General features: G+C 41.4%; 1 protein-coding gene across 2 annotated transcripts in view; it reads left to right on the top strand.

Annotated features, from left to right (window-relative positions):
• RGR (retinal G protein coupled receptor) overlaps nucleotides 1–22,935 on the top strand; it is a 41,990-nt gene extending 19,055 nt beyond the window's left edge. The window contains exons 1-7 of one of the 2 annotated variants that reach the window (XM_002193290.7): nucleotides 9,314–9,806; nucleotides 12,620–12,776; nucleotides 13,488–13,609; nucleotides 18,594–18,747; nucleotides 19,329–19,446; nucleotides 20,884–20,997; nucleotides 21,913–22,935. In XM_002193290.7, coding sequence (XP_002193326.4) covers nucleotides 9,728–9,806; nucleotides 12,620–12,776; nucleotides 13,488–13,609; nucleotides 18,594–18,747; nucleotides 19,329–19,446; nucleotides 20,884–20,997; nucleotides 21,913–22,056 — 888 coding nt within the window. In that variant the 5' untranslated portion in view covers nucleotides 9,314–9,727 and the 3' untranslated portion in view covers nucleotides 22,057–22,935. Of the gene's footprint in view, nucleotides 1–9,313; nucleotides 9,807–12,619; nucleotides 12,777–13,487; nucleotides 13,610–18,593; nucleotides 18,748–19,328; nucleotides 19,447–20,883; nucleotides 20,998–21,912 lie in introns of those variants that run through there. The other variant, XM_030275860.4, reaches the window with a different exon arrangement.
• The last annotated feature ends 1,783 nt before the right edge of the window (nucleotides 22,936–24,718 follow it).

Genomic DNA, 24,718 nt, shown 5'->3' with positions numbered 1-24,718 from the left:
AGTAAATATGTACATATTTCAGTTTCTACCAGGGCTAGCATCCACCTGCAGGACTGACCACTGTGCTCTGACTCGCTGGCACAGCTAAGCTCAGATAAGCGACCCTTTTGGGAAATGCCACCTGGTGCAGGGCTGAGTGGCAGGAATTCAGGAATGCTAAGAAAAGCTCAGTTCTCTCTTAAGGTCAGCTGAAGACTCACCTCACTTTTCCAGCATTCCTCCCTGTTGTGGACCTGTTGATACTGCTTTTCCTTTTGGAATACATAATGAGAAGTTACCACTCAGAAGTGCATCAATAACACACCTATATACAAACTACCTGAAGGTTAATGACTGTGCTTGCATCAGTGTTTTTCCTAACAAAGATTACTCACCAGGATTTCTGGAGTGGAGCCCTTCTCATGCACAGTTCAACCTGTGTTTTCACAATGAAATTATGCTGGTGATATTTCAATAATTCTTGGTAATGAACTTTTGAAGTTTGAAGGTAATCCAGATGTGGTTTGGGACTAACTATTAAACAGATACTTTATGATGCCATAGTTTCACATAAGCTTGTTTCACAAGTTGCTCTGATAATTAATTGAGGCTTGCAGAAATCATTTATTGAGAGGATGGCCCAAAGAATTACTTTCCCCCCTGCTATTTTCACATTCTATATTTACTGTTGTTCAAAGAGAAATTCAAGTATCTTATTATGTGTCTCTGAAGAGGTGAGAACATAATGCAGTGCTGCTCATGAACTATCCATAGTTGTTCTTCCATTGACTTCCATTAGGTCTCATTTCTAGATTTAATGATTTCTCAGTTCCCTTAATGATCTCCAAACTAAGACCAAGCTTATTGGTTTTTTTTAGTGTACTCATTGGTCAGCTTGCCTTGCTGCCCAGACTCTGCCTCAGCTCAATACTTAAAACATTGACTGAAACATCTGAAGTTAAATTCTATTTGAAAAGGCAATGCAACATAATTAACCTGTTGCATCTGTTTTCTTTTCAACACATCTGATAAAGTAGTTTCCCTCCATTGGAGGTCTTGGATAATAAACTTGTAGAAACCAGAACTGTATTGTACGGTTTGCTTTCATGAACCTCAATTTTGCCTCACTAATGAAAGATTTAAGTTACCACTAAATGTCAGGAGCAGTAGAAGTAAACTTAATTTGTAAAAATCAGCAGCAATCAATAAACATACCTTAGCAGCAGCTAATGCTCTGCACTTTGTCAAGAAAGCTGCTGTTTACTTAACATGACAGAGTCACTTCTGAACAAGAAAGAGAAAGACCTGGAGGTAGGCTGAGAGATTAATAAAACCAGATAAATAAAAGAAGTAACATTAACAGGTTTTACATCTTGGAGTGTATTCACAAGTGTGTCTCTGGAAGGAGGAAAAGGACCAGTTAACTATTAACCCAGCTAGGTTTTATCAGCACTTATGTGTTGGAGTTTTCCCTCCCTGTTGACTGGATTATTTTATAATCCTTCATCAACACATCACCACCAGATGATGCACATGATGGGTTAACCATCAAGACACAGACACCATGTTAGCCTTGATCTGAATGGTCACGAGAGTGAGTCTGCCCTCACCCTGCAGAATCTCAACAAGAGCTTCATCAGGAGAGTGGAAACAAGCTCAGGTAGGCTTTGGACATAAGGAACTGGAGGAGAAAGAAGTAGAGGAAGGCACAGGGAACAGATACATTCCCCTGGTTTACAGGCTACATAGATCATAGCATCACACAATGGTTTGGTTTGGAAGGGACATTAAATATCACCTCATTCTGAACTTGCTGTAGTAGGCTGGACAACTTCCACTACAACCACTTGCTCAAAACCCCATCCAACCTGGCCTTGAACACTTCGAGGGATGGGTCATCCACACTTCCTGTGGCCATTCTGTTCCAGTGCTTCACTGCTTCATAAAGAGTAAATAATTTCTTCCTAATATATAAACTAAACCTGCCCTCTGCCAATTTAAAGTGATTCCCTCTTGTCATTACATGCCCTTGTGCAAAAAATCTCTCCAGCTTTCTTCTAGGCTCCATTTAGGTACTGGAAGGCTGCTGCAAAGCCTCCCCAGAACCTTCTGTTCTCCCAGCTGAACAACACCCATTTTCTCAGCTTGTCTTCATAGGAGACATGCTCCAGCCTCTGATCATCTTCATGACCCTCCTCTGGATTTGTTCCAGCAGGTCCAGGTCCTTCTTTTGTTGGGAGTCCCTGAACTGGATGCAGTACTAGAGGTGAAGTCTCAGAATGGAGCAAGCGGAAGGGAACAGAGACAATCAATGAAACAAAGACGATGAAAAGAGATCCTTAAAGCTGTAAGAGTAGATGCCAGTACCTGCATGTCAAGGACTGCATGAGGCAGAATTGATGATTAGTGGGTTGCAAGAAGATGCTGCTTCTGCTTACATTCATGCTCCCTCCTTAATTCAGGGAGATGGAAGAAATAAAACTGGAAGCAAAATCTGATTGCTGTGTTCAACAAGACTATGAATTTGCTTCTACAAAAATTCTGGTTTATCCTGAAGCACTGTTTGCAGTACAACAGCTTTCTAGATTTTCATTGTATTTTTAAGGCTTAAGTGTATTACCTCCTCCCAACTACTGAACAGTTATTAACACATTATGCTATCTAATGTAAAATGAACAGTCATTAGATAATTTCCTTGTAAGTGCAGGTGATATTTATTTGAGACTTTAAAATCAATACCATATTTTGCAGTGCAGAGTAAAAACATTTTTTTTCATGACAGACAATTCCATTCCATAATGAAACTAGTGGGAGTTATGCTCCTTACTTAGAGTTCTGCACTCCCAATCTTAGTAATTGTGCTCCTTGCTGTTTACTTAGGAAGGGAAGTAAACAGTTTCTTCTCTGCACCAAACTAAAAATATCAGTTGTAGGAAAAAGCATACAAAGAAGCAGAAAGTGTCATTCATCAGAAGTGTAAGAATTTGTTTTTCATTCTCTGAGAAGAACCAGATCTCCCATTTATATTTTTGGTGTAAATAAATGCAAAGCAAATGGGGTCAAAGTCTACTGTCAGCCAAGTTCAGCTGTGTTCAGCCATGGCAATCTTTCTTAGGTGGGGTTATAATTCATAGGAAAAAAATTGCTTTGTAATTAATGATATTAAGTTAATTATTTGACATCATAGTTCCACTTTTTCCCAGAAAAGCCAGAAATATTTTATCAGAAGATTCTCCTCACAAACTCTCCAGCTAAACCTGAGTGACAAACACAGCATGCTTCACTAAGTCTTTCATTTTTAATATGGCAATTAGACAGAATTTGTTTTAATTTCTTTTCTCCGTATACTTAGAAAAATGTGGCATAAAGCAAATCAAACAGCATATATTAGCATAAATGAAAGCCATAAAATACCTTATTATCATGATTTTGTATGAAAGATTTTATTAGCAGGCAACACAGGCCAGACACTAAATCACTTTCATTAGGTAAATGCACCTCCAAGAAGCTTCTGGCAGGGCACACGTAAAGTGGAAAATCCTTCCTACTGATGCAAGCCGTGCGCGTTAATGCACGACGTCATTCTAAATTGGATCTCGCACTTAATGCTGATGAAGGCAGCTCCTCCAGACCTATAGGAACAAAGTCATTACCAGAGCTCTGGACATGCTGAAGAAATAAAACAAACCCACATAGCTTTTGGCCACATTACAAGCCTATCAGTGGTAGTTGTTTTGTGCATATTTAGCAAGGTTCTTACAGCCAGTGCAGAAGAGCAGATGTGAGGGCAGCCCTCTGGCCTGTGGGGGACATGAGCTCACACACCTCTCTCACGAATGCTGCTCTGTGCCCGTTTCTGTCCATGCAGCAGAACCACCCCGAGGCCCCGCTGTGCTCAGCAGTGCTCAGCAGGGCAGAGCCTGGCAGAGGATGGAGGGTGGCACCCAGCCAGGGGTTGGGTTGGGTGTCCCCCTGTCTGCTCCCTCTGTGCTCAGGCACCGCGACGCCTCGCCCTGGCTGTGAAGGGCTGGGCAGAGCTTCCAGGTCCAATGGAGAATGAGCCCCTCAGCAACCAGTGAGATAAGCTGGACACAAACTGTTGCCTCACCCTAGGAGAGGAGTGGGCCAGCCACCATAGCTCTTCTACTCTTCTACAAAGGCCCCACAGCGACAGGCAAATTCCAGGAGTGGACATTCAGGGGCCCAGAGTGAAATTCTCTGGGACAAACCCTTTGTGAACTCCTCTACAGAGGGAAGGCAGCAGAGGAATTGATTATCAGGGATTACCAAAAACACCTAGAACAGCATAAATGTCTGTCCAGCAGCATCATTCTCACTGAAAAATGCACTGTTCTCTGAGATGCCTCAGCCACATACACATCCCCAATAGTCCAGTTCAGTGACTGGACATACCATGGTCATATCTGATTATTTTAAATGAGTGACGCTTTCTTGGGTTTATATTCCTGGTCCCATATCTCTTTTGTACCTTTATGGCCTAAAATCCAGTGCAGTTCCCTCAGTTCAACAAAATCAGCTAACTTTGGGCTTAGCATCCTCAGCTGTATGACAGAGGGGGTCATGCATTAATATTGCTGACTGCAACCACCTTTTCTGATTTGGACCTTAATAGTATTAGTCTAAGCCCAGCAGAGTCACCTCTGCTTAGGAAACAGTGGCTGTTTTATTTTGCTTCTTCAGGCATGCAAGAACTTCCAGCACTTTTTATATGGCTCCTGAATGCAGATGGAGCGCAGTGTTTTACACAGTAACCCTCTGCCCTCTTGCCAGTGTGACAGTCACCAGCTTTCCTACTCTGATTTACCTGAATACAGCTCCAAGATTTTGCAGACTGAGTACATACCTTTGTGGCAGTTCCTGTATACTTCTTGGAAGCTGCAAGTCTTACAAGGACCAAGAAAATGTTTGGGAAAACAAAACAACAAAAAAAAAGTACAAATAACAAGAAAAGCTTTTACCTTGTTTTTATTTTTTTTATGTTATTCTTCTCTGCCCATTGCATCCAGTAACAGTAAACAAAAGCCTAGCTTAGACTAGATAATTAACACATTTGGGTTTTATATGAGAAAAAATTTAGATGTGATTAATCCCTCTAAAAGTAAACACAGATCTTACACTGAAGCTGAGGCTGAACTAATGCAGAATTCAGGCTGAAGTAATGTTTGTGAGGGAAATATCATTAGAAAATTTGGGGAAATTCTGACACACAGACACTGGTAGAAAACTGCTGAGACAAACAAGATATACAATAATACATTGACAGGAAAAAAGATGTGCTTATGTCATATGTGGTATAGAAGTTCATCTACATACGTGGTCAGTAGCATAGACTAATGAGAAATGGTTCAGGGAGAATCACGTTGCTTTTTTACAAAAGAAATAATAAACAGGAGAACTGGTGTGCAAATCCTCTCTTAATACAACTAAAGCCTCTCTTGAAAGCAGAGGGTTTTTTGATAACTGGGTACTGGTCTTTGAACTGCAATCCCTGGAGGAGTTATTCTTCTGCAGTGGGAAGGTCTCAACGCCAAGGGGGAAATGCACTACCAGTGTGAGGCACATCCTGCATTTTGTAGGACTGCCTTCTCCTTCAAAGTCACTATTCAGCAGAGAGAGACAGCATATCACATTATACTGTGAGTATGTAGATGCCTCTAAAACTAGTAGGCTAACTGAAAGAAAAACACATTTATAGGTGTCTAGAATGCATTTTGAGGGATGGGTAAGAGACCAGGGCAACAGCTATGCACATTTGATAACAATCATGTTTGGTACATCCAGCAAAGACTGAGAAGTCTAAGATGCAATAAATGTTCTAGTAACTTTATTAATTTTCTACCATGGCTGGATATACATATATTTATGAATTACATATTCAATTTATGGTGAATTAAGCTACGTGTCTCTGGAGAGGTAACTCAAACAGTAGAGGCAATGCTTCCCAGCTCTACAGGAAGTTCTGACTCTCAAAAGACTGAAGTGCAGCAGCAGGCAGGGAAGCCAGTCTCAGCGCTGCCTGGTCCCAGGCATTGCATCCTCATGGAGCCAATTACAGGACTAAACTGTAATATTTGGGGAGTAGGTGACAGATCTGTGTCCTTTTTTGAAGAGACTGACACAGCACTGCCTCTGACACTGAAGTTGCCCCTCCTGGCTTTCTTACTTCCCACTAAGTTTACAGCTCCTTCATTTTTGCTCAGCATGGCCAAGGAGCTTTCCCCAGATATTATCCCTGATCTTGATGCTTTCTTTGTACTTGCAAGTGAGCCCTTTCCTCTACCTTCCTCTGCACAGACAGCACCTCCACCCCTGGACCCCATCCTGCCCTGGGTCCCTCACACCATCCCCACCACACCTGGGGCTGGCACGCTCGCTCCCCAAAGCACAGCCACTGGCTCCTGCCTGCCCCAAGCTTCCTGGGCCCTGCCCAGGCCTTCACCACTACATCTTCCTCCACCAGCTCTGAGACAGTGCAGAGAAAATCAGATTGAGCAGGGTGCCATACTGTGTTATACAGACTGTTGAGGAGAAGGGTTGTTATGTGGCTGCAGGCATTCCCAAAGGGCCGATGCCTGTCCACACACTGCTGTGATGACTTTTTCCCTGCATCATCCCTCCTATGGCCAACACCAGGTGCTTATTTACAATCTGGGTCATGTTCCCTATCACCCCTACCAAGCTGAAACACATTTACACAACTGCAACTAGAAGGTCTCCAGACAATACTCTTTCTGTTTCCTTTCTTTGGCAAGAAGCCTTTCCCATGAGGACCAAGATTACCACTCATTTCAGTGATACCAAATTGCAGTTCTGGGTGACTGCATTTGCAGCCTGCTTCTCCTGGGAAATGCTGCCGTTTTTCATTTAAAGGCATATTTCAACATAAAAAGTCAAATTTGGCTAAACCTGAATTAGAAGAAAGGATTAGGAAGGCAGAGGAATAATAACACATCAATTTAGCAAAGTTCTTGCTGTGAATATAAAACACTGTGTCGGTAATCTGCATTGATTGCTTGAAGAAAATTCAGAGTGCATGAGTACTCTGTTATCTTTGCACTGCACCTTTCTTTGTTGTGCTTGTACCAATGCATATTTTACAAAGATTAATACACTCCCACCAAATCTATACAGTTCTATGAAATCCATAGGAACATCTGGCAAGAACCTATCATACACTTTTTCTGTGTATTCTTTGCAAACAGATTAGTAACCAGTGAATTATTCTTAAGTGAGAGGATAAAAGGAAATGGATCTGTTATTGATGCAGAAAAGAGACTAGTGGAATTCAAATTATGTAGTTCTAGGATAACATCAGGTTGAGCAAAAGACCTTTCCCCCTCAATTTGGAAAGAGCAAGTAGCTATTGAAAGTGCATAAAATAGGCATCACTAAAAACTTCATCGCTAAGGAGTTAATGAGTGTCTTTGGCAAACCTGTTATTATCTGCACGTTTTCCCTGACTTCACAGGAATACACAATGTCAGGTTACATCTTACATAAAAAGGACAGAAAGGAAATAAATGCAGCTTTGTTTTACCAACTGGAAAAAGACCTTTATAAGATTCTATCAAAGTCAGTAATTTATTCCTTATTTGCACCTCCTCTTTGCTTGAAGAAAACCATTTACAACCTGAACTTGTAACTGAAGTTAGAAGCCATATTGGCCCATATATCATTCCATACTATCTCAACATCCCCTTAGGAAGTCAGCTTAACACAGCATCAGCAAAGGGCTTAAGAGACTGATGAAAGAAGTTTCTGTCAACATGAATTTCACTTGAGTCAGATGCTGAACTGCCACTGGAAAGTTTGCCTATGACTGACTTGCAATTAGACTCTGCACTGATAAATTAAATGAGACTTAGACATGGAAATTGTTAAGATACTTTAAGAAAAGCAGTCAACAAGTTAATAATAATCATTCTAATAAAGGTCTGTTAAATCCAAGGGGACTGGGGTAGTAGCCTACTTTCATGGAAGAACTAGTACTGGAATGAGCAAAGTTTGCCCCACAGTAATGCAATCCACAAAAACTACCAGCAGTGTAACGCATCTGGGAGTGAAGGTGAAGTACAATGGCAGGCAACCAAAATTACCTGACAGGCCTCAGGAGGGCAGTTCAAATATCTGTGTCCTTTATCCCCAGTCTAGAAGAGCTGTGCAGCTTTATGTTGACAAGCATTAAAATGAGCCATCCATTTTCAGAACTATCACACTAGGAAGATTTACATCATATTTACAAGATCTAGCACTATTTTTTTTTTTTTTTTTTTGCAGGAACATACAATGGATCACTACTAAAACACAGGTTTATATCATTCATTTGCCATGCTAGAAGGCAGGACTGTCACCTTCTTTGTCATCAAGACATGTAGATGAGTGAAAGGCAAACATAACAATGGATTTATGAGGTGCAATGTAATTTTACTCTGCTTAAACCAAATATCTGAGTAGCCTAACAAATATCATACCCTCCTGAATTTTACTTCAAAATTGAAGAACATATCCATCAAGGCAATTACCTACATCAAAAAGAGCTGTAAATTGAATACCAGGTATCAAAAAAACTCAGCAAGATGATTTCACAACAGCCTTGAAGCTCTAATCAGTTCTCCTGGGCATCACAGCCTTTAAGCACAGATTTTGGGAAAACTGCAAAAAATCCACCATCTTCAACCAACACCTCTGACTGTAAAAACGTCCCTGAAATGTAAGCTTCACCATGTAGTCAGGAGAACTGAACAAGCTCTGGTGGCATCTGGAGCGAATTCACTCTGACACCTCAATCAACAGGGAGCCAGGTCAGCACAGCATGGGGCTTGAGCTGGGGGAAGCTCATATCCCCTGTGCTCATATCCCTTTCTGCTCCCAGTTTGCAGTAGGATTATCAAATGAAGAAAGTTATGTATCAAAGAAACAACTATCATGCTAGTGGCACCTTGTTAAAGCAATGAGCTGGAGGTTGGACAAGTTGCAGGCTGCACATACTCCAGAGCCACTGTACACCCAGACTCCAGTCCCCAAACATCTCCAAAAGGACAGTAAGGTGATTCCTGTGAGTGCTCACCACTGAGCAACTCACATCCTTGTATGTTTAGGGCCCCAAATCAGTACTTTGTGTTTGTCTTTAATCAAGCTGTGCCAGTGTGCATATTAATTTAAGGCCAGTTACAAAAAGGAAATATGTTAATATAGAGAACAGTCATTACCAGAAAAATACACTGGCCAGTTTCTAAAAAAAATGGGTGAAGGGAAATCCACAAGCTGCAGAAATTATTGGTTCATACTTTTCCTCTAATTATCAACTCAATGAGTGCCCCTTTGTTTTTCAGGTCACTCCCCAATTACATGTTTCCTTTGTTCCACAACATTTAATTCTTTTCCAGTGTTGCAAAATTAACTGGACAGGTTTCTTAATCTTGTGTCTACAAAGAACTTGTTGTAATTGCCATGAATGCTTTCATTTTGCTGGTGTCTGAAATACGATTTGCAGGGGAAGGGGGAGTGCGGGCTGATGCTAGTCCCATCATTAATAACATTCCTGCAGGGATTGTAGTGGTGGGAGTAAAACCCCCAAAGCTTTTATATAATAACAGCATGTGTTTGCACGTGAGCTGCTCCTTTAAGAAGCCTTGGGCTACTGGAAGTAGAGAGATCCAGAGAAAAGGCAGCCCCAGAGCTATAACAGAGGGCAGAGGTTAAATCTTTTGGCATATTTACCATAAGAATGGTCACTGCACACCCTCTGCCTGAAGGCTTCACTGAAATAGAAGTGTTTGCCATTGGCACTGCCCTGCTGGTTGAAGGTAAGTTTGGTGTGGGACCTCGGCAGCAATAAGATTTTTTTCTTCCTATTATTTCTGGTAAGAGGGGGGAAGGAAAATTGGAGTGAACAGCAGCATTTGTGGTATGCAGACCCTGGCTACTGTGGCTACATCACCCAGCACCCGTTACTTCTGCTGAGTAAATCAGGGTGAGCTGCAAGCTCTTTGCTGTGAAGATCTGCACTCTATGCATAGCTGTGGCAGTGAAGTACTTGCTACTCAGCTCTCTTCTCAGGAACCTGGGATGTAATGTTTTGTTGTTGACTTTTAAAGGCAATTTTATCTTCCTCTGGGGAAATAAGTTGAAATGGCTGATAATCTCTCAATAAAATTGGACTGTTTGTTTTGTGGGTTGTGATGGCTGTCTTACAATCAAACATGATAGCTCCAAAAAAACCTGCAAACTGTTAGCATACATCCAGACTGTATTGGTAGCGCTGCAATTAATGGCTGCTGGGTAAAAGTAACAAACCATATCCATTTCATAAGGCGTGTTCCACTTATTGAGAGATTGCAACACAACTGTGAGTTTGTATCTACCTGGCAACCAGCAAAGGCTCATAGCTAGGATGATGTTGGTGTCAGCCCCAGGGCTTGGGATCCCATTCCTGCATAGTGCTGATCAGACAGGGATGTCGGAATTGTGGGGCCCAAGAGCAGAGGAGGAGAAGCTGTGAGCACCCTCAGAGTGGGATAAATGCTCGTTAGCTCACCCCATGAACGTGGAGCATGGCTGCTCACCTTTGCTTTGCACCTGAGCTCCTGTCTGGCTGCAAAGGAAAGCTGGAAATGCTGTCAGACACTCTTCCTCGGAAGAGAGGGGAAAAAGCTTCTACTTCGTGCCCAGGGGCAGGCTGCTGCCTAAACAGAACTAAGCCTGGCAGACAGTCCCTGAGCCGTGTGCGCAGCCTGGCAGGACCTGCACTCCGATCCCAAGGGTGGAAGCAGCAGCAGGACAGGGACAGCACTGGGGGCTGGCAGAGCCCGAGAGCCAGGTCCTGCTGGGGACCTGCTTGTGAGACCCTGGCTTTGCCAGTCCTGACCTGTGCCGGGGCTGCAGCCTGACAGGGTCCTGCAGCTGTGGAAGTTCCAGCAAAGAGCCCCACTGTAACCTTCACTTAAAACTAGGTGTAGTCCAATACATTTATGATTTACTAAACTTAAGTATTTTCCATAGAGTTTTAGGCAGAATGTGCCCAGTAGATTGGCATTAAAACTTTATTATTGTCATCTGGGTTAGAAGACCAAGCTAAAAAATCAAAGATTAATTCACTTTCTGAAACACTCTGAGACAAAGGCAATGAAGACCTCTCCTTTTCTTGTGGCAGCTTCTAAGTGCAGTTGCAGAAAAAGGTTGTGGTGAAGACTTGCATTCACTTTATTAAGTGAACATATTTGCTGATCTAGAAATGAAAATTAAACACTTTTAAAAAAAAATTTAGTAAGTTCTCTATTTGTACACTCATGCTGACCTTCAAGAAAGCAGAATATGGTAAAGCCTGAGGCTTCCAAAAAGAGGGAAAAGATGGGAAAAAATCTGATATAGTAATAATTCTTCAGCTGTGTTCTAAATATGCTCAGAACACATCTCTCCTAAAGGCTTCTCTGCATTTGAGAGAGTTGACATCAGTTTTACCCTGTGGGTGGGAGGTAATCTGGCAGGGAGGAAATAAAAACAGCAGATCTCAAATGGCTCCAAATATTTCTCCTGGAAATATTTTGTTATATGTTGTGCAATGATAGACACACATCAGCTGTTACTATGGTTATGCCATCAGCCATTAATGCAATAAAGGTAGAAGCAGGATTTCTGACTAGAAAAAAATCATCCATCTTACGTAACTGCAAAATTAAGACAATAAGCATAAGTAACTACACTACTTTACAGAATTAGGAGATAGGGATTTTTTTCTGTGCTACAGCATTTCTTTTTCCAAGAAGAGCACAAAGGCATAGTGCCTCTTATCTAACTGAGACTTAGAGGCTGGATGTTGAGTCAGATCCTCATCAGAGCTAAAATAATTCAGGTCGCCTTGAAAAGGGCATTAAAGGACAAAGCTTGAGTTTAAATCAGTGAAGGATGGGCTTCAGAGTGGCACAGCTCTGTGCTGGGTGAATAGCTCAGGTTGCTTGGATCCCTCTCTGAGGAACAACATAAACCTATTTTTTTAAATCTCTCAGTGACTGCTTTTCATAATTAGATTCTTCCTTTCCTTGTATAGTCTGTTGACGAGGGACAGTAATAAGATTGAGCTGGTGTAACCCATACTGTGTAGGCTACCCTGAGAAGCCCAAAGGGAAGCAGGTTGACTGAAACATGGCTGAGGGATTTCTGGGCTTAAGCAAAAAGGAATGTTATGATGGATATTAAATACAAGCCATTTTTCTATCAAAGTCATGCCTGGACATGTGTACACCAGCAGCATGTGCTGGCTGTCAGCTCTCTTGAAACTGCCTCCTCCGCATCTCACTTGCTCTGAACCCTGAACCATGTGTCCCTGCATGGAGCCTGACAATCCAGTTTCTCTTATTATAACAAAAGGCAGAATTACAAATAAGATCAAACTGCTTCTGCTCCACATGACTGAAGAAGTCTGAAGCACTTGCTTGAGCTGTTATCTAGGACTTCTCTTCTGAAAGCCTTTGTAACTTGCATGCAGACTGACCACTACAGATCTATTCCCTGTGCATAAGATTCCACTGTAATTATTGTTCTCTCATCAAAGAAAACAGCACTATCATTGTAGTTATTTTCAGTTTCCAGTTGAATCACACCAAACAATTCTATCTTTCAGCCCTGCTTGGTTTCTGTCTGAATGGCTTGACAATTATTTCGTTCCGAAAAATCAAAGAGCTCCGAACACCCAGCAATCTGCTGGTTCTCAGCATCGCCCTGGCCGACTGCGGGATTTGCATCAACGCCTTCATCGCTGCCTTCTCCAGCTTCCTCAGGTATGGCACAAGGTTTTCCTAGAGCATGCTCAGAAGAACCACATGAAAATTAACTGCTTAAGTTCTAAGAGGTCTAACTAATTAAATGGCTCTCCTTCTACCATAAGTCATAGCCAAACTTCTCATGCCCTCAATCTGAAACAACAAAATAAACCCTACATGGTTCTGCCAGGCAAGTAGAAAAGCAGATTTTACTGCATAACATCACTGACAGATTATAAGACTGACCAGAGAAGACATTTAGCCAGACAGATTTGCCAGTGGTTATAGAAGCTACTTGAATATCAAAATATCACTTCACTGAACCTCTAGATTACCCCTAAATTTGTCTGCAAGTATTTATCTGTTTGTTGTGTTGCACTGACTTGCACACATTGACAAATTGGCTCCTCACAAAGGAGGCAAATCTTGAAGATCTGGATGAAATGTCAATTTCAAATTTTAAAACCCCAGCTTTTTAATACACAGATACAGGGTTATATCTTCTTCTCAGTATTAAGAGTACAAATAGCTGTTGTACCATAAGAGACACCACAAGAAAATGCTGGCAAATACCTAAAACCAAGCAAAGTAACATTTTTCACAGTGTTTCTCAGACAGATTCTCAGAATGAGCATAGGCTATCATTTTACCCTCTCTGTTAATGCAATTTCCAAACATGTCTTCACCTTCCTCTATCATTTTCATAACACATTCCTTGTTTGATAACAGATACTGGCCCTATGGCTCTGATGGCTGTCAAATCCATGGATTCCAAGGCTTCCTGACAGCCCTGGCCAGCATTGGCTCCAGCGCTGCCATTGCCTGGGACCGATACCATCACTACTGTACAAGTAAGGGCTACAGTTTACTTCACAACTTTACCCACATGCTGCAAAAGGCAGCTGGTTTATGCTTCTGGGAATCAAAACAAGCACATACTTATTATTTGTGTATCTTATATATAAGTTTGTTTTTCTTACATGCTTGATAGAGCAAATATAAACAGTTTCTCTAAAGGACCTCTTCCCATACAGGGGAAATTATCAACCACTTTCAGGAGATATTTCCTTGTCTAGATCATATCCAATTTGTGACCCTCTTGCCATGCCTTCTTTTAATCCATAAGTAAACTTTAAAACAAATCCCAAATAAAATCCAATTCTTCATATTGAAGAACCTCCTGGGCTTTCGTCCAACACCATGCTGTGTACCAAACAGATCATCATGTCCATGCAGAGTTTACTACTGACAGATAAATTTGGTGTAAGCAGAGAGCTGCCTCTGCAGAGGCGGTGGCTGGAACAGAGCCCATGCAGAGGCACGACTGGGCAGGCACAGCTCAGCAGCCCCTTTGTGCGACATGGGTATTTTGGAGTGCAAGAGACTTTTTTTACCCATAGAACCTTTCAGGCACAGCCTCCACATGATTCCACCAGCAAATGGCAAAACACACCCAAAGCAAACAGGGAATATGGTCAGTCTGATGATCCTGTTGAGGAAAGGCAGCCAGCTTTGTTGTTCTGCAATTTCTGCAGGAATCCAGCTCAGGCAAAGAAATCTATTTTTTCATGTCTAGACAAAGACCCCAAATAATTCAGGCTGTGAGCTAAATCCATACTAACACCCCTCGGACACTAAAATGCATTTGGAGCTAGAAGAGAAGCATCTGTATTTTACAAGAGAGAGCCTGAAAATAAGCATGTCTGGGAAAGACATTTTACTCTCTGCCACATTAATGCTTTTGTGTCACGCGCTCCTCCAGTCATGAACATACACTACATTAAGAGGACAGAAGGACCTTCAGGGCACAAGCTTCTTTACTTTGCTCAAATTGTTACTTACTGATGGCCAAACATGGCTCCTAAAGGGAACATTTTGAACAACAAAACAAAACTAAAAACCCAGAAGGTGCTCATGCCCTGTGGTTATTCCAGTAAAACCAGCCCCTTCTAGTTCAATTCTTCACATGCTGATTTGCAAGGAATATTAAGTCATATTTCATAGATGTGCTACACCAAGCCCACAGGCTGTGTTCTCAATCCATACATTAAACTCCTGTTGACACTGGTGCGAGTTGCATGCCTGTGCAGAAGGTACAAAATACCTTTACCTAAAATACAAATCTATCAGCCTTTTATCTTCATTCCCAGAATCTGGTACTCCTTTCAGGCTCAGTTACATAATCCCCAGTTTTTTATGTCCCAACAGTTTCCCAAGAAAGCCTTCATTGTGGCATTCCTCAGCTTGGCACTTGATTATTCACTATCCATATTTCTGGGAAGAAAGAGCTGAGGAGAATGTAAGAGATTTCTATGATGATAGGATAACTTGGGACTTTACAACTATTCTGGATGTTAATATCACAAATTTGTTCACCAACATTCTGAAAATTGACCAGGTTTTTAGATTTGGAAGTCAGCACAACCCTAAGTGACAAAGCACTACCTTTAAAGTGTATTGATGACTAGACAAGTCAGGTTGATGTTGCTTGGCATATGGAAGAAAATAGTATTATCACCCCATGTGACACAGAAGGTCAGGATATTTTACTCTCCCCTCTCTTGTTTTTTGGTTTTTTTTTTTTTTTTTTTACTTCTAGGCAAGCACACTGGGCAACTCTCTTTTCACCCCTTAAGTGTGGCTCTGGTGTCTCTGAGATGCCTCTTTCACAGCAAAGAGGAGAGGACTAACCTAAAGAAAGAGAAATAACCTAAAAGTATGCAATAAGAGGAGAGATAGCAGGGGAGTCTGAAGGGTATGAGTGTCAATCTCTACCAAGATGGGAAAAAATATTTTAAAATTTGATCATTAGGGGGAAAAGGAGAAAACAGAAGTAGTTATATGTTAGTGCCTGACAGTGAATAAGAAAAGGGCAGATTCTGAGGAAGCTGTCTCTCAGCAGCCAGGTATTCAGGACAGAAGGTGACAGTTTAGATCAAGGCAGACATTGTCAGCTCCTCTCTGGCCATTCACACTCCAGTCACATTGCCATTAGAAGTTTGGATCAACTTCTATATGATTAGAAGTTTGGGAGGAGGAGAAGGATCCTGGTCAGTTCATAAGCACAGCATAAAGTTACAGATCTAAAAGGAAAGAAAAAAATACAGATTTTTAACTTGCATTTAAGAATCAGGGGGAAACAGAAAATCTGACATGCTTTATATCAGTATTTCTCTCAATATTATAAAAAAGAAGACAAACAAAACCAGCAGGGATTTCACAGCAGCATTCAATTTCTAAAAGTAGCATTAGAGTGACTTTTATGTAATCCTTAACAACCGAGGAAACCTGGGTTGTTATATCAGTATTCAAAGATTACCAAACTACCATTTGCTAAAATGGCAGCTGTCAGCTCTGTCAAATTAGGAGTAAGTCCTAAACTCCTGTCACACTGGCTGTATTCCCTTCATCTGGCTTTGCACCTGTATCAGTTTTCCCTGACAAAATGATGATGTTTTTACAGATCTCATGTTTTTCAGTGAAGCAAGACAGTCATCAAGATTATGGTGAACCACAGCAAAATAAATTTAAAGATTGAGTAAAAAAAAAAAACCCCTTAATGAGGTTATTTTAAAGAGCTTTTTATAATGATGTGCACAAAATAAGCTATTACACATTACAGCTTTCTTAATCCTACAAATATTGAATACTTTGAGCACCAGTGACTGGTGCTTTTTGCACTGCAGATGAAATAGGTGCTAGCAGCTATTTTATTTATGACTGATATATATTTTTCCTTGTCAGATTTTCAGACATTTCTGCCTTTGACAAAATTAGCTAATTTTAACTGATGCATGCCAGTAACTTTGGTACAAGCCATACACTGTCCTGGTATATATTATCACTTAAAGTTATACAGCTATTATAACTTAACCATTTGCAAGAATGAGAAAAAGGGACTATTTCTCCCCTCCCTCATAGAAAATCCTGTTGACCTTTTATTTCAGACACTCATTTTAAACAGCAGACTGAAATCTAGCTGAAAGGTAGCCCAGTGTCAGAGATGTATTTTTCAGTCTGTGAAAACCAGCTAAATGTTTGAATAAATCATAAATCTTACAAAAATACATTCATAAATGTTACCAGAAACTAAACCCCAAAATATAATTATGATTATATCACTAAAAACTGTCTTTCATGATCAAAAGGATTAAGGTTTCATGCTCTATCTAGCACTTTCTAGAAGTTCATCTTTTGGCATCACAATTTTAGTAATCTTTGAATGATGAGGGAGCAGTCTTTCTGTTCCAAAGTAATTAGAGAAATAATTTAAAATTCCCTGTATTTCTATTTCACTGTGTGGAAAAGTGGGGCCTCCCTTTTGCTTTTCAAAGAGAGAAAACCAGAGCACAAGAGTGATATTACTTAATAGGACCAAACTGCCAGCACTGGGTCCTAATTAAGAATTATATCTGTAAGCAGATGCTGAACCCCATACACGTGCATTTAATTGAACTAGGACCTATACAGCTATTACATCAAATTTTATCAGGCCAAGAAAAGGCATTTAAGATAAAGCAATGGCCTGCTGTGCACAAAAACAACTGAACTGCTCTCAACTTGTCCTCTTGCTTTCAGCCTTCTCAGGGGAGGGCATTTTTGCCATGTGAGCACAGCACGATTCTTTCACTGTTCTTGTATTTAAAGTGTTTTTTTCAGAGTAAAACTAAAATAATCTCAAGCTTGTTTAATTTTACATTCATACATTTTTAGCTACTTCTGATGTGTGTGTGAATATTTTCTGAGGGGTCAACCAGCAGCTGATTTCACCAGGTCTAAAAATAAATGCACCTCATCCCCAGCCCTTCACCTCCCAGGGACAGATTGGAATTGGCCTGAATCTTCCTGCCTGCTGTCACGATGCTGCTGTCTAAGGGAAGACAAAAAGACTGCTTCCCAACCTCAGTGAAAATGACATCATTACTTGTCCCTAATGGGAGATTGGATTAGAAAAGAGTGCTGGAAAGTCACTGTTCTCCTGCTGGCGTCATGGGCTGCTCAGCATGGGCATGATGACAGACACTGGCCTCAATAACAAAATTATCCAGGCCTTTTTACATGCAAGCAGTGAGGCTAGCACAATATCCTGCAGCAGCAAGGAAGCCTCCCTGCCTGCCTTCTCCATGAATAAATACTTCCTGTGTCTTCTCAAGTTTCCAATCTTCCATTACATTCCTACAGTATTTGATGGAACCAGATGGGATAGGCACAAAGGAACACTTTATTATAAAATTAGAAAAAAATTACTAATGCTGAGCTTCACATTTCCTGTTATAGGCTAAGTGATGATCTTAAGGGCAATATTACTTGTCCAGTAGTATTTTTAGAACAAGCTCTGTTCTCAGGTTGTATATATATATTCACATATATATTGATGACCAGTAATTTTAGAACAGGGTATATGAGATATCCATAGATGCTGTGCACTCCTGGCCTGGCAGGAAGGAAGAAGGCAGGGGCTGGGGAGTGTGTGCAGAGTCACATTTCTGACCTGACCACTCTGCAATGGCACTCTGTTTCTTCAAACACTGTTTATTGCATCACACTGTTCATTCTACTCGCTGCCTCGTCTGTGTCTTAAAACACATTCCCAAAACACAAGAATATAATGTTTGTAACAGCAGCTGTATCTCTAGCATGGTACAAAGCTGAGCAGCTCGCTGTTTCCTAAAAGCTTCCTTCATATTTTATGGAAGACTGATTCCTCCAGACTCAGATCAGCTTCAGGATACAAAGCAAGAACAACTGCTTGTTTCTGCCTGAGGCCCAAGGGCCTGACAGCTGTTTCCAGTGGTTTTGTTCAGGGCACGGAGACCCCCTTTCCTCTTCCCACAGGGAGCAGGCTGCAGTGGAGCACAGCTGTCTCCATGATGGTGTTTGCATGGCTGTTTGCTGCCTTCTGGTCCGTGATGCCCTTACTGGGGTGGGGGAAATACGACTATGAACCGCTCCGAACCTGCTGCACCCTGGACTACAGCAAAGGGGACAGGTGAGGGCCAGGGCCAGCTCCCACAGGAGCAGAGTGGAGGCTGCCATCCCCCAGGACAGCCTTGGTGGCACACAAACCCCCTCAGCTGTGCCCAGCAGTGTTCCTGGGGAAGATATCCCTCCCCAGCAGCTGGGACAAGGCAGGCACCACCCCAGGCTGCCTGGATTCGCGTGGTGGCACACGGAACAGCTAAAGTCAGCTTCCTCTGTGGGAGAGGCTGGTGCTCCACTTTCTGCCACTCCCTCACTCATCTATAGGCTGCATTTTTCCTGGGTTTAGCGCTTGAAACTGTTTCAGAATGCTTTTGGCTTTATGCAGGCCAGCACAGATGTCTGAGTAGTGGTGTTTGGGTTTAGAATACAAATATCTGTTGTGATTTTCTACAAGACTATCCATCCCACACGCAATAGCATGGCACAGCTTAACTGGCCTTCAGCAAATGCTGCAGCTGAAGCACATTGACAAAAGTGGTTTTAGCAATTTTAAAATTGCAACTTGGTAAATGTTTACAGCAAGTTTACATAGATGCACTAGAGTTGACTTAACACCCTCTTTTTTTCTTCCCTCCTCACCTTTCCCAGAAACTATGTCACATTCCTTTTTGCTCTGTCCACTTTCAATTTCATGATCCCAGGCTTCATCATGATGACAGCCTATCAGTCCATACACCAAAAGTTCAGGAAAACTGGGCACTTTAAGGTAAGAAAGCTCCCTGAATCTCTGCAATCACCATGACAAAATAAGGCTCCATTCAGTAGAGACAAAGTCCTTGAAAAACAAGAATTTCTTTCACAAGGACTTTGACTCGGCTCCTTCTGCCCCAGTGCTACTTGAGTAGGAGGGTAGTGCAACACAGGATGGGGCCATTCAGAAAGTTCATGGAAACACCATCCTTGGAAATGTCAGCATTTTACCAGATGGCCACATTTGCCCCAGCCTAGTGATGTAGACAGTTCCCCATCAAAGAGGAAGTTGCATTGGTGATCCTGAAGATTTCCCTCCATCAACACTGGCCCAACTCTCCTCAAAAAACAAACAGAGCATACAGAATATTTGTCAATATCATATCAATTTTTATCCAGGGAATTTTATCTCGGGAAGGATTGTTATTTCCTGCTTTGCTACAGGCCTTTGGCTTATGGCTGAGGAAGTCAGACAGAACTACAGCTCTGCAAGGAAGCACGCAGGCACCCCATGGGGGAGAAGGACCTTCCCATACACATTGTGCTAACACTTGGCTGAGGAAATTCAGAAATCTTTATGAGCTGGAAACGGAATTGTTCTGGTGTGGCAGGTTTATGGGAATCTAATGTGGTGATTATATGAGTTGTTTGCTGAGGTGCAGGCTGTACAGTCTGGGGCACGATGCATGGCTGGTGGGCATGGCCCAATCCCTGCACTCAGTAAAGACAGTCAGATCTCAAGAGAAATGTTATATTGACAGAGACAGGCAGACTTGCTTGTAGCTGACTGGAATAAATACTTGTGCCCTCTATGTATTTCTTGAACAAATATCAGTGTTCATTATTATGTCTATTACTTTTTTCCAGTGAGTTTGTATGCACTAGCATGTGATTTCCTTCTTATGCTACTCTGTAGCTGTGCAGACAACTTACAGTGCAGAAAATTTAAGGATGAAATTTTGACTTCCTTAGTCATTAATATTTATAAGATACTTGGGAACAGATGGCCATGAAAACCATGGATAGGCCCTAGCATAAAGGACAAGAGAAATTCTCCTACCACAACAGAGCTACTGCATCTGTACCAGCATAGCAGTGGCTTCACAGTCTGTCTACAAGACCATTGAGGAAGTCAGGAAAATATCATTCCTTTCAATCTGCTTTTAAATTTTTGCACTGCTCTCTCCCCTCAGGAGCAGTTTCTGGCCATGGCTTCTATATCTAGCACACACAGATTTATCTGATCTACCATAAGGTGTTTTGCCACCTCTGTCACTCCCCACCCACGCCCAGGATCAGGGCTTTGGTGCTGCTGCACTGTTCTGTCCCACATCCTGTTGGCTGATCCTCTCCTGCTACTGAACACAAACCACGGTCCCACAGTACTCTCCCATCCATTTGTTGTAGTGTGTGATTGTGAAACACAAAGAAACCTATTGCTCTTGTTTTCCAGTTTAATACTGGTTTACCACTGAAGACACTGGTCATTTGCTGGGGTCCCTATTGCCTCCTGTGCGCCTACGCAGCAGTGGAAAATGTGATGTTCATCCCACCAAAATACCGCATGGTACGTCAGTGCCATCCCAGAACCCAAACTGACATTCTCCTCACTCCCCTCTCTCTGTCTCTATGCAATATTTCCCATTTACTCACTTCTGGGTTTAGTTGTAAAAACATATATAAGAAGTAGTCCTTTTGCTCAAAGCATTCTGTTCATCTACAGTTTTTTAGTGAAAACAGGTAAGCACAGTGATACAACGGCCATTGCATTACTGCTTTGATCAAGCAAAAAAATTAGGAAGTCAGGGGTATTTTTCTTCAGCAGTTAGTTAGGGGTGTGTAATCTGTACTGTTCTGTGCCATGTAGGAGTTTTTGGGTCCTTCCCAGAGTGAGGTACCAGCTCAGAATTTTCAGTTTTAAAGAGACTGGTTGTTTCATGCATATTTCTAATACCTCTCTCTCCTCAAGGAAGTTGTAATTGAGCATTCCTAAGGTTCTCCTGCCTCCTTTTTCCCCTTTCTTCTATGAGTCTGGCTCCAAAGCCACTGCTGGGACTCAATAATATCACATCAAACCTTTTGACTTTCATTCCCCAAAATGAGTCCATTTCAAGTCACCAAATGCATTACTGTATTCAGTATCCCACATTAAGTATGTTAGCAACATCAGCCTATTTATCCATCCAAAGGTGTCCATGGCACACCTTTCACTCCTCCTAAGTGTTTGCACTAACTCTCAACTGAATTGTCCCTGTTTCAGGCAATGCCAACCTAAACTCTTTCTCCTGGAAGCTATAATTTCCTGAATAGGACTCCCCACTAGCCAAATTGCTTTTACTTCTCCCTGTCTTTGAGTAGCAAGCTAATGTCATTGGAGACAGGCTTTTTTTTTTTTGGTAAAGGGAAACTAAACTTAGGCTGACATCAGGCCATTGGCTTCTCAGTGTGTTTTCCTGGTAATAAATATTGTGTCTCATGACAGATTCCTGCTCTTATTGCCAAGACTGTGCCAACGGTGGATGCCTTCATATATGCCCTGGGAAATGAGAACTACAGAGGAGGAATATGGCAGTTCCTCACAGGACAGAAGATTGAGAAAGCAGAGGTTGATAACAAAACTAAATAACCCATTATGGTATTAAACAAAATTACTGCAAGTACATCACTGAAAGCAACATTCAAGAGAAAACTGAGTGCATTCTTGGATATGTATGTGCAAATGTGGTTCCACATTGGAAAGGCTGTGCACTGGCTACAAACAATGAAGTATGGGAAGAAAGCCCTCCAGATAACTGTCCAAACCATCATGAGCTGCTTGTCAAACAAGCTGCCTTAAACCTGTGTCGATTGTCATCAGTCTCATTTTATAAGTCACTATGAATAAACTATGTGCTGGAAAGCAATTTTTTCTCCTGATAAAAGCTAACATAAAAGCTCAGCAAATTAAACTGGAGCAGGATATTCATTTACCCAGTGAGGCCCCATCAGATCAATCTGTGCAGGTTGTCCATATGGTAATGTCTGGATTACCAGAAGATTAAACCAGTATCCAGCATTGACCGCATGTCTGTATAAATAACTTGTTCATCTGAACAACTCATTTTCAGTGCACCCAAAACAAGCATTTCCAAATTTCCATCATGAATCTGACATCCTAGTTCCATAAAAACATTTCAGTGAGCATGTTTCCCCAATAAGGAATATTGGCTTGGCTCCTATTCAGATGAGTTACTGCATGACATTCAGCTTTGTCACACACTAAACTGCATCGGATTGTGCAGCTGCTGCTTAGTAGGACAATCAAAAGCTTATAGTCCCTCATAAAGCACATTCATCTTTTTGTTGAACATTGAGCAAAAATTAAAGGGCGTTATGAGTCAGATTCTGTTCAAAAATGTCATAAGAATAAAAATTAACTTCACATCTTCCATTAAATTTCTCTGTGTTCTACATAAGAGAGCAATCCATGGATCAGTGGTGATTAAAGAGTCTGAGTAATTAACAAGTCACTTTGATAATTATCATAATTTGTATGAATTTAAACTCTCAAAATGTCCATTTTAAACACTTGTATTTGCCCGTGTTGCTCATATTGCTTATGGGATGAAAAACTGTCAGTTGATATTGCCTGTTATTCCAAGCTGTGTCTCAGAATTGCCCATTTGTAAAAAAATATGTGCACAACACAGATGAGGAGAGATTTTATGCACAAAAAAAAGCAAACCTAATTGATACTTACAGAGATCACATGGTTCACTTCCAAGCACTGACAGTGAAAGGGTTTTTGAAACTAACCAAAGAAAAATCTGATCCATCCTTTTGATGCCTTCCAACATACTATAAGGGAAATCAGTTGCTTATGAGATACAGAAGGGTAAATGGTACAATCCTGCAAGATAAACAATCAGTGGGTAGAAAGAACATGTCTAGAGCTAGGGAATAAATGTCATTTTGTCAGCAGTTAACCAGCAGGATCCCATTCAGAGATGTGCTTTGGGACTTCATGAGGTTCAGTCTGGTCACAAACTACCTGACAGTGCACTGAATAATACCATGACAAAATTATGCAGAATAACATATAATGCTGACAGCCAAGACTTACATCTTAGGTACACATAACATAAAGTGAGCAGATGACAAAATGTTTGCACTGGTAAGTGCAAAATAGTATGTCTGTGCACAAAATTATCTCTAAGTATGTATCTACAGTGACAGGTTCTGAACGTGCAATTATCTCTTTCTCAGGAAAGAGGCCTGGGTAGGTCTTGCAATCACCAGCTCCATTGTCAGAGGGGTCACAAAGACAAATCCCAGCAGAATGCTAAAAAATAACTAAAAAAAAAGGAGTAGGTAACAAAACAGGACACAGTGACACCATTTGAGAACCATTTATTCAGACTTAGTGAACAGGGTGCATAGTTAGGATCATTCCAACTCAGAGATGATAAACTAGAAAAAGGCCACAGAGATGATCAAAACAGGGAGAAGTTTGAACACAGTAGGGAGGAAATTAAGGAGAGTGTTGGCTCAGAAGAGATGTCTGGTGAGGAGAACAGAGATAGCCTTATTGAACCAGGGATACAGGGCATGAGAGACAGAATGATTGTTTGCTGCTACCAGCAGCAGAAGAATGATGGGGCATACAGTAAAATTAGTTTGAGATGTGCATTTTCTGAAGTTCATGGTTTGAGGAGTGTTCTTCATATCTGCCTACTGAAACACATTATGGCTTACGTAAAAAGACTGTAATAATGTAATAAATAACAGCTAAAGACAATTGGTTAGGGACTGTGTCCCTTTGGCTTAAAGGAAACATACATCAGGAACTCATCTCGGATTTTGGCTCTTAGTCCATTTGGAGATTGACTTTTGACTTGCTCTTACTACAAACTTTCTAATGTGGGAGTAGAAAGCAGCAGAGCTGTTTCTTCATTCTGTTGGACAGCTACAAATCTAAATGTGCCTCTGCTTAGGTTTGTGCACTCTTTCATATTGATTACTGAGAAGTAGTGATGGGTAAAGCTGAATATCATGACTTAGAGAGCATAACATTGGTAAATGGTATTCAAGTCTTGAGACAAATGGGGCCTCTGTCCCAAGCAGGAACCAAAGCTCTCCTCTGGACCTCACTGAATAAATGCAAAGTAACAAAGTCACTGAAACCTTTCAGATGGTGCAAAACTTACAGATGAATTTTGAAGAACACAGGGTATGTTCATACGGCCCAGCATAGTGCTATAAGCCTGGGACTAAGCAGAGGCAGCAGAGTGCATTACAGTGAGATGAGA

This window comes from Taeniopygia guttata, chromosome 6, assembly GCF_048771995.1.
Source record: "Taeniopygia guttata chromosome 6, bTaeGut7.mat, whole genome shotgun sequence".
Taxonomy (NCBI): Eukaryota; Metazoa; Chordata; class Aves; order Passeriformes; family Estrildidae; genus Taeniopygia; species Taeniopygia guttata.
Note: the sequence above shows the minus strand (reverse complement) of the source record. Positions and strands in the feature narration are given on the sequence as shown.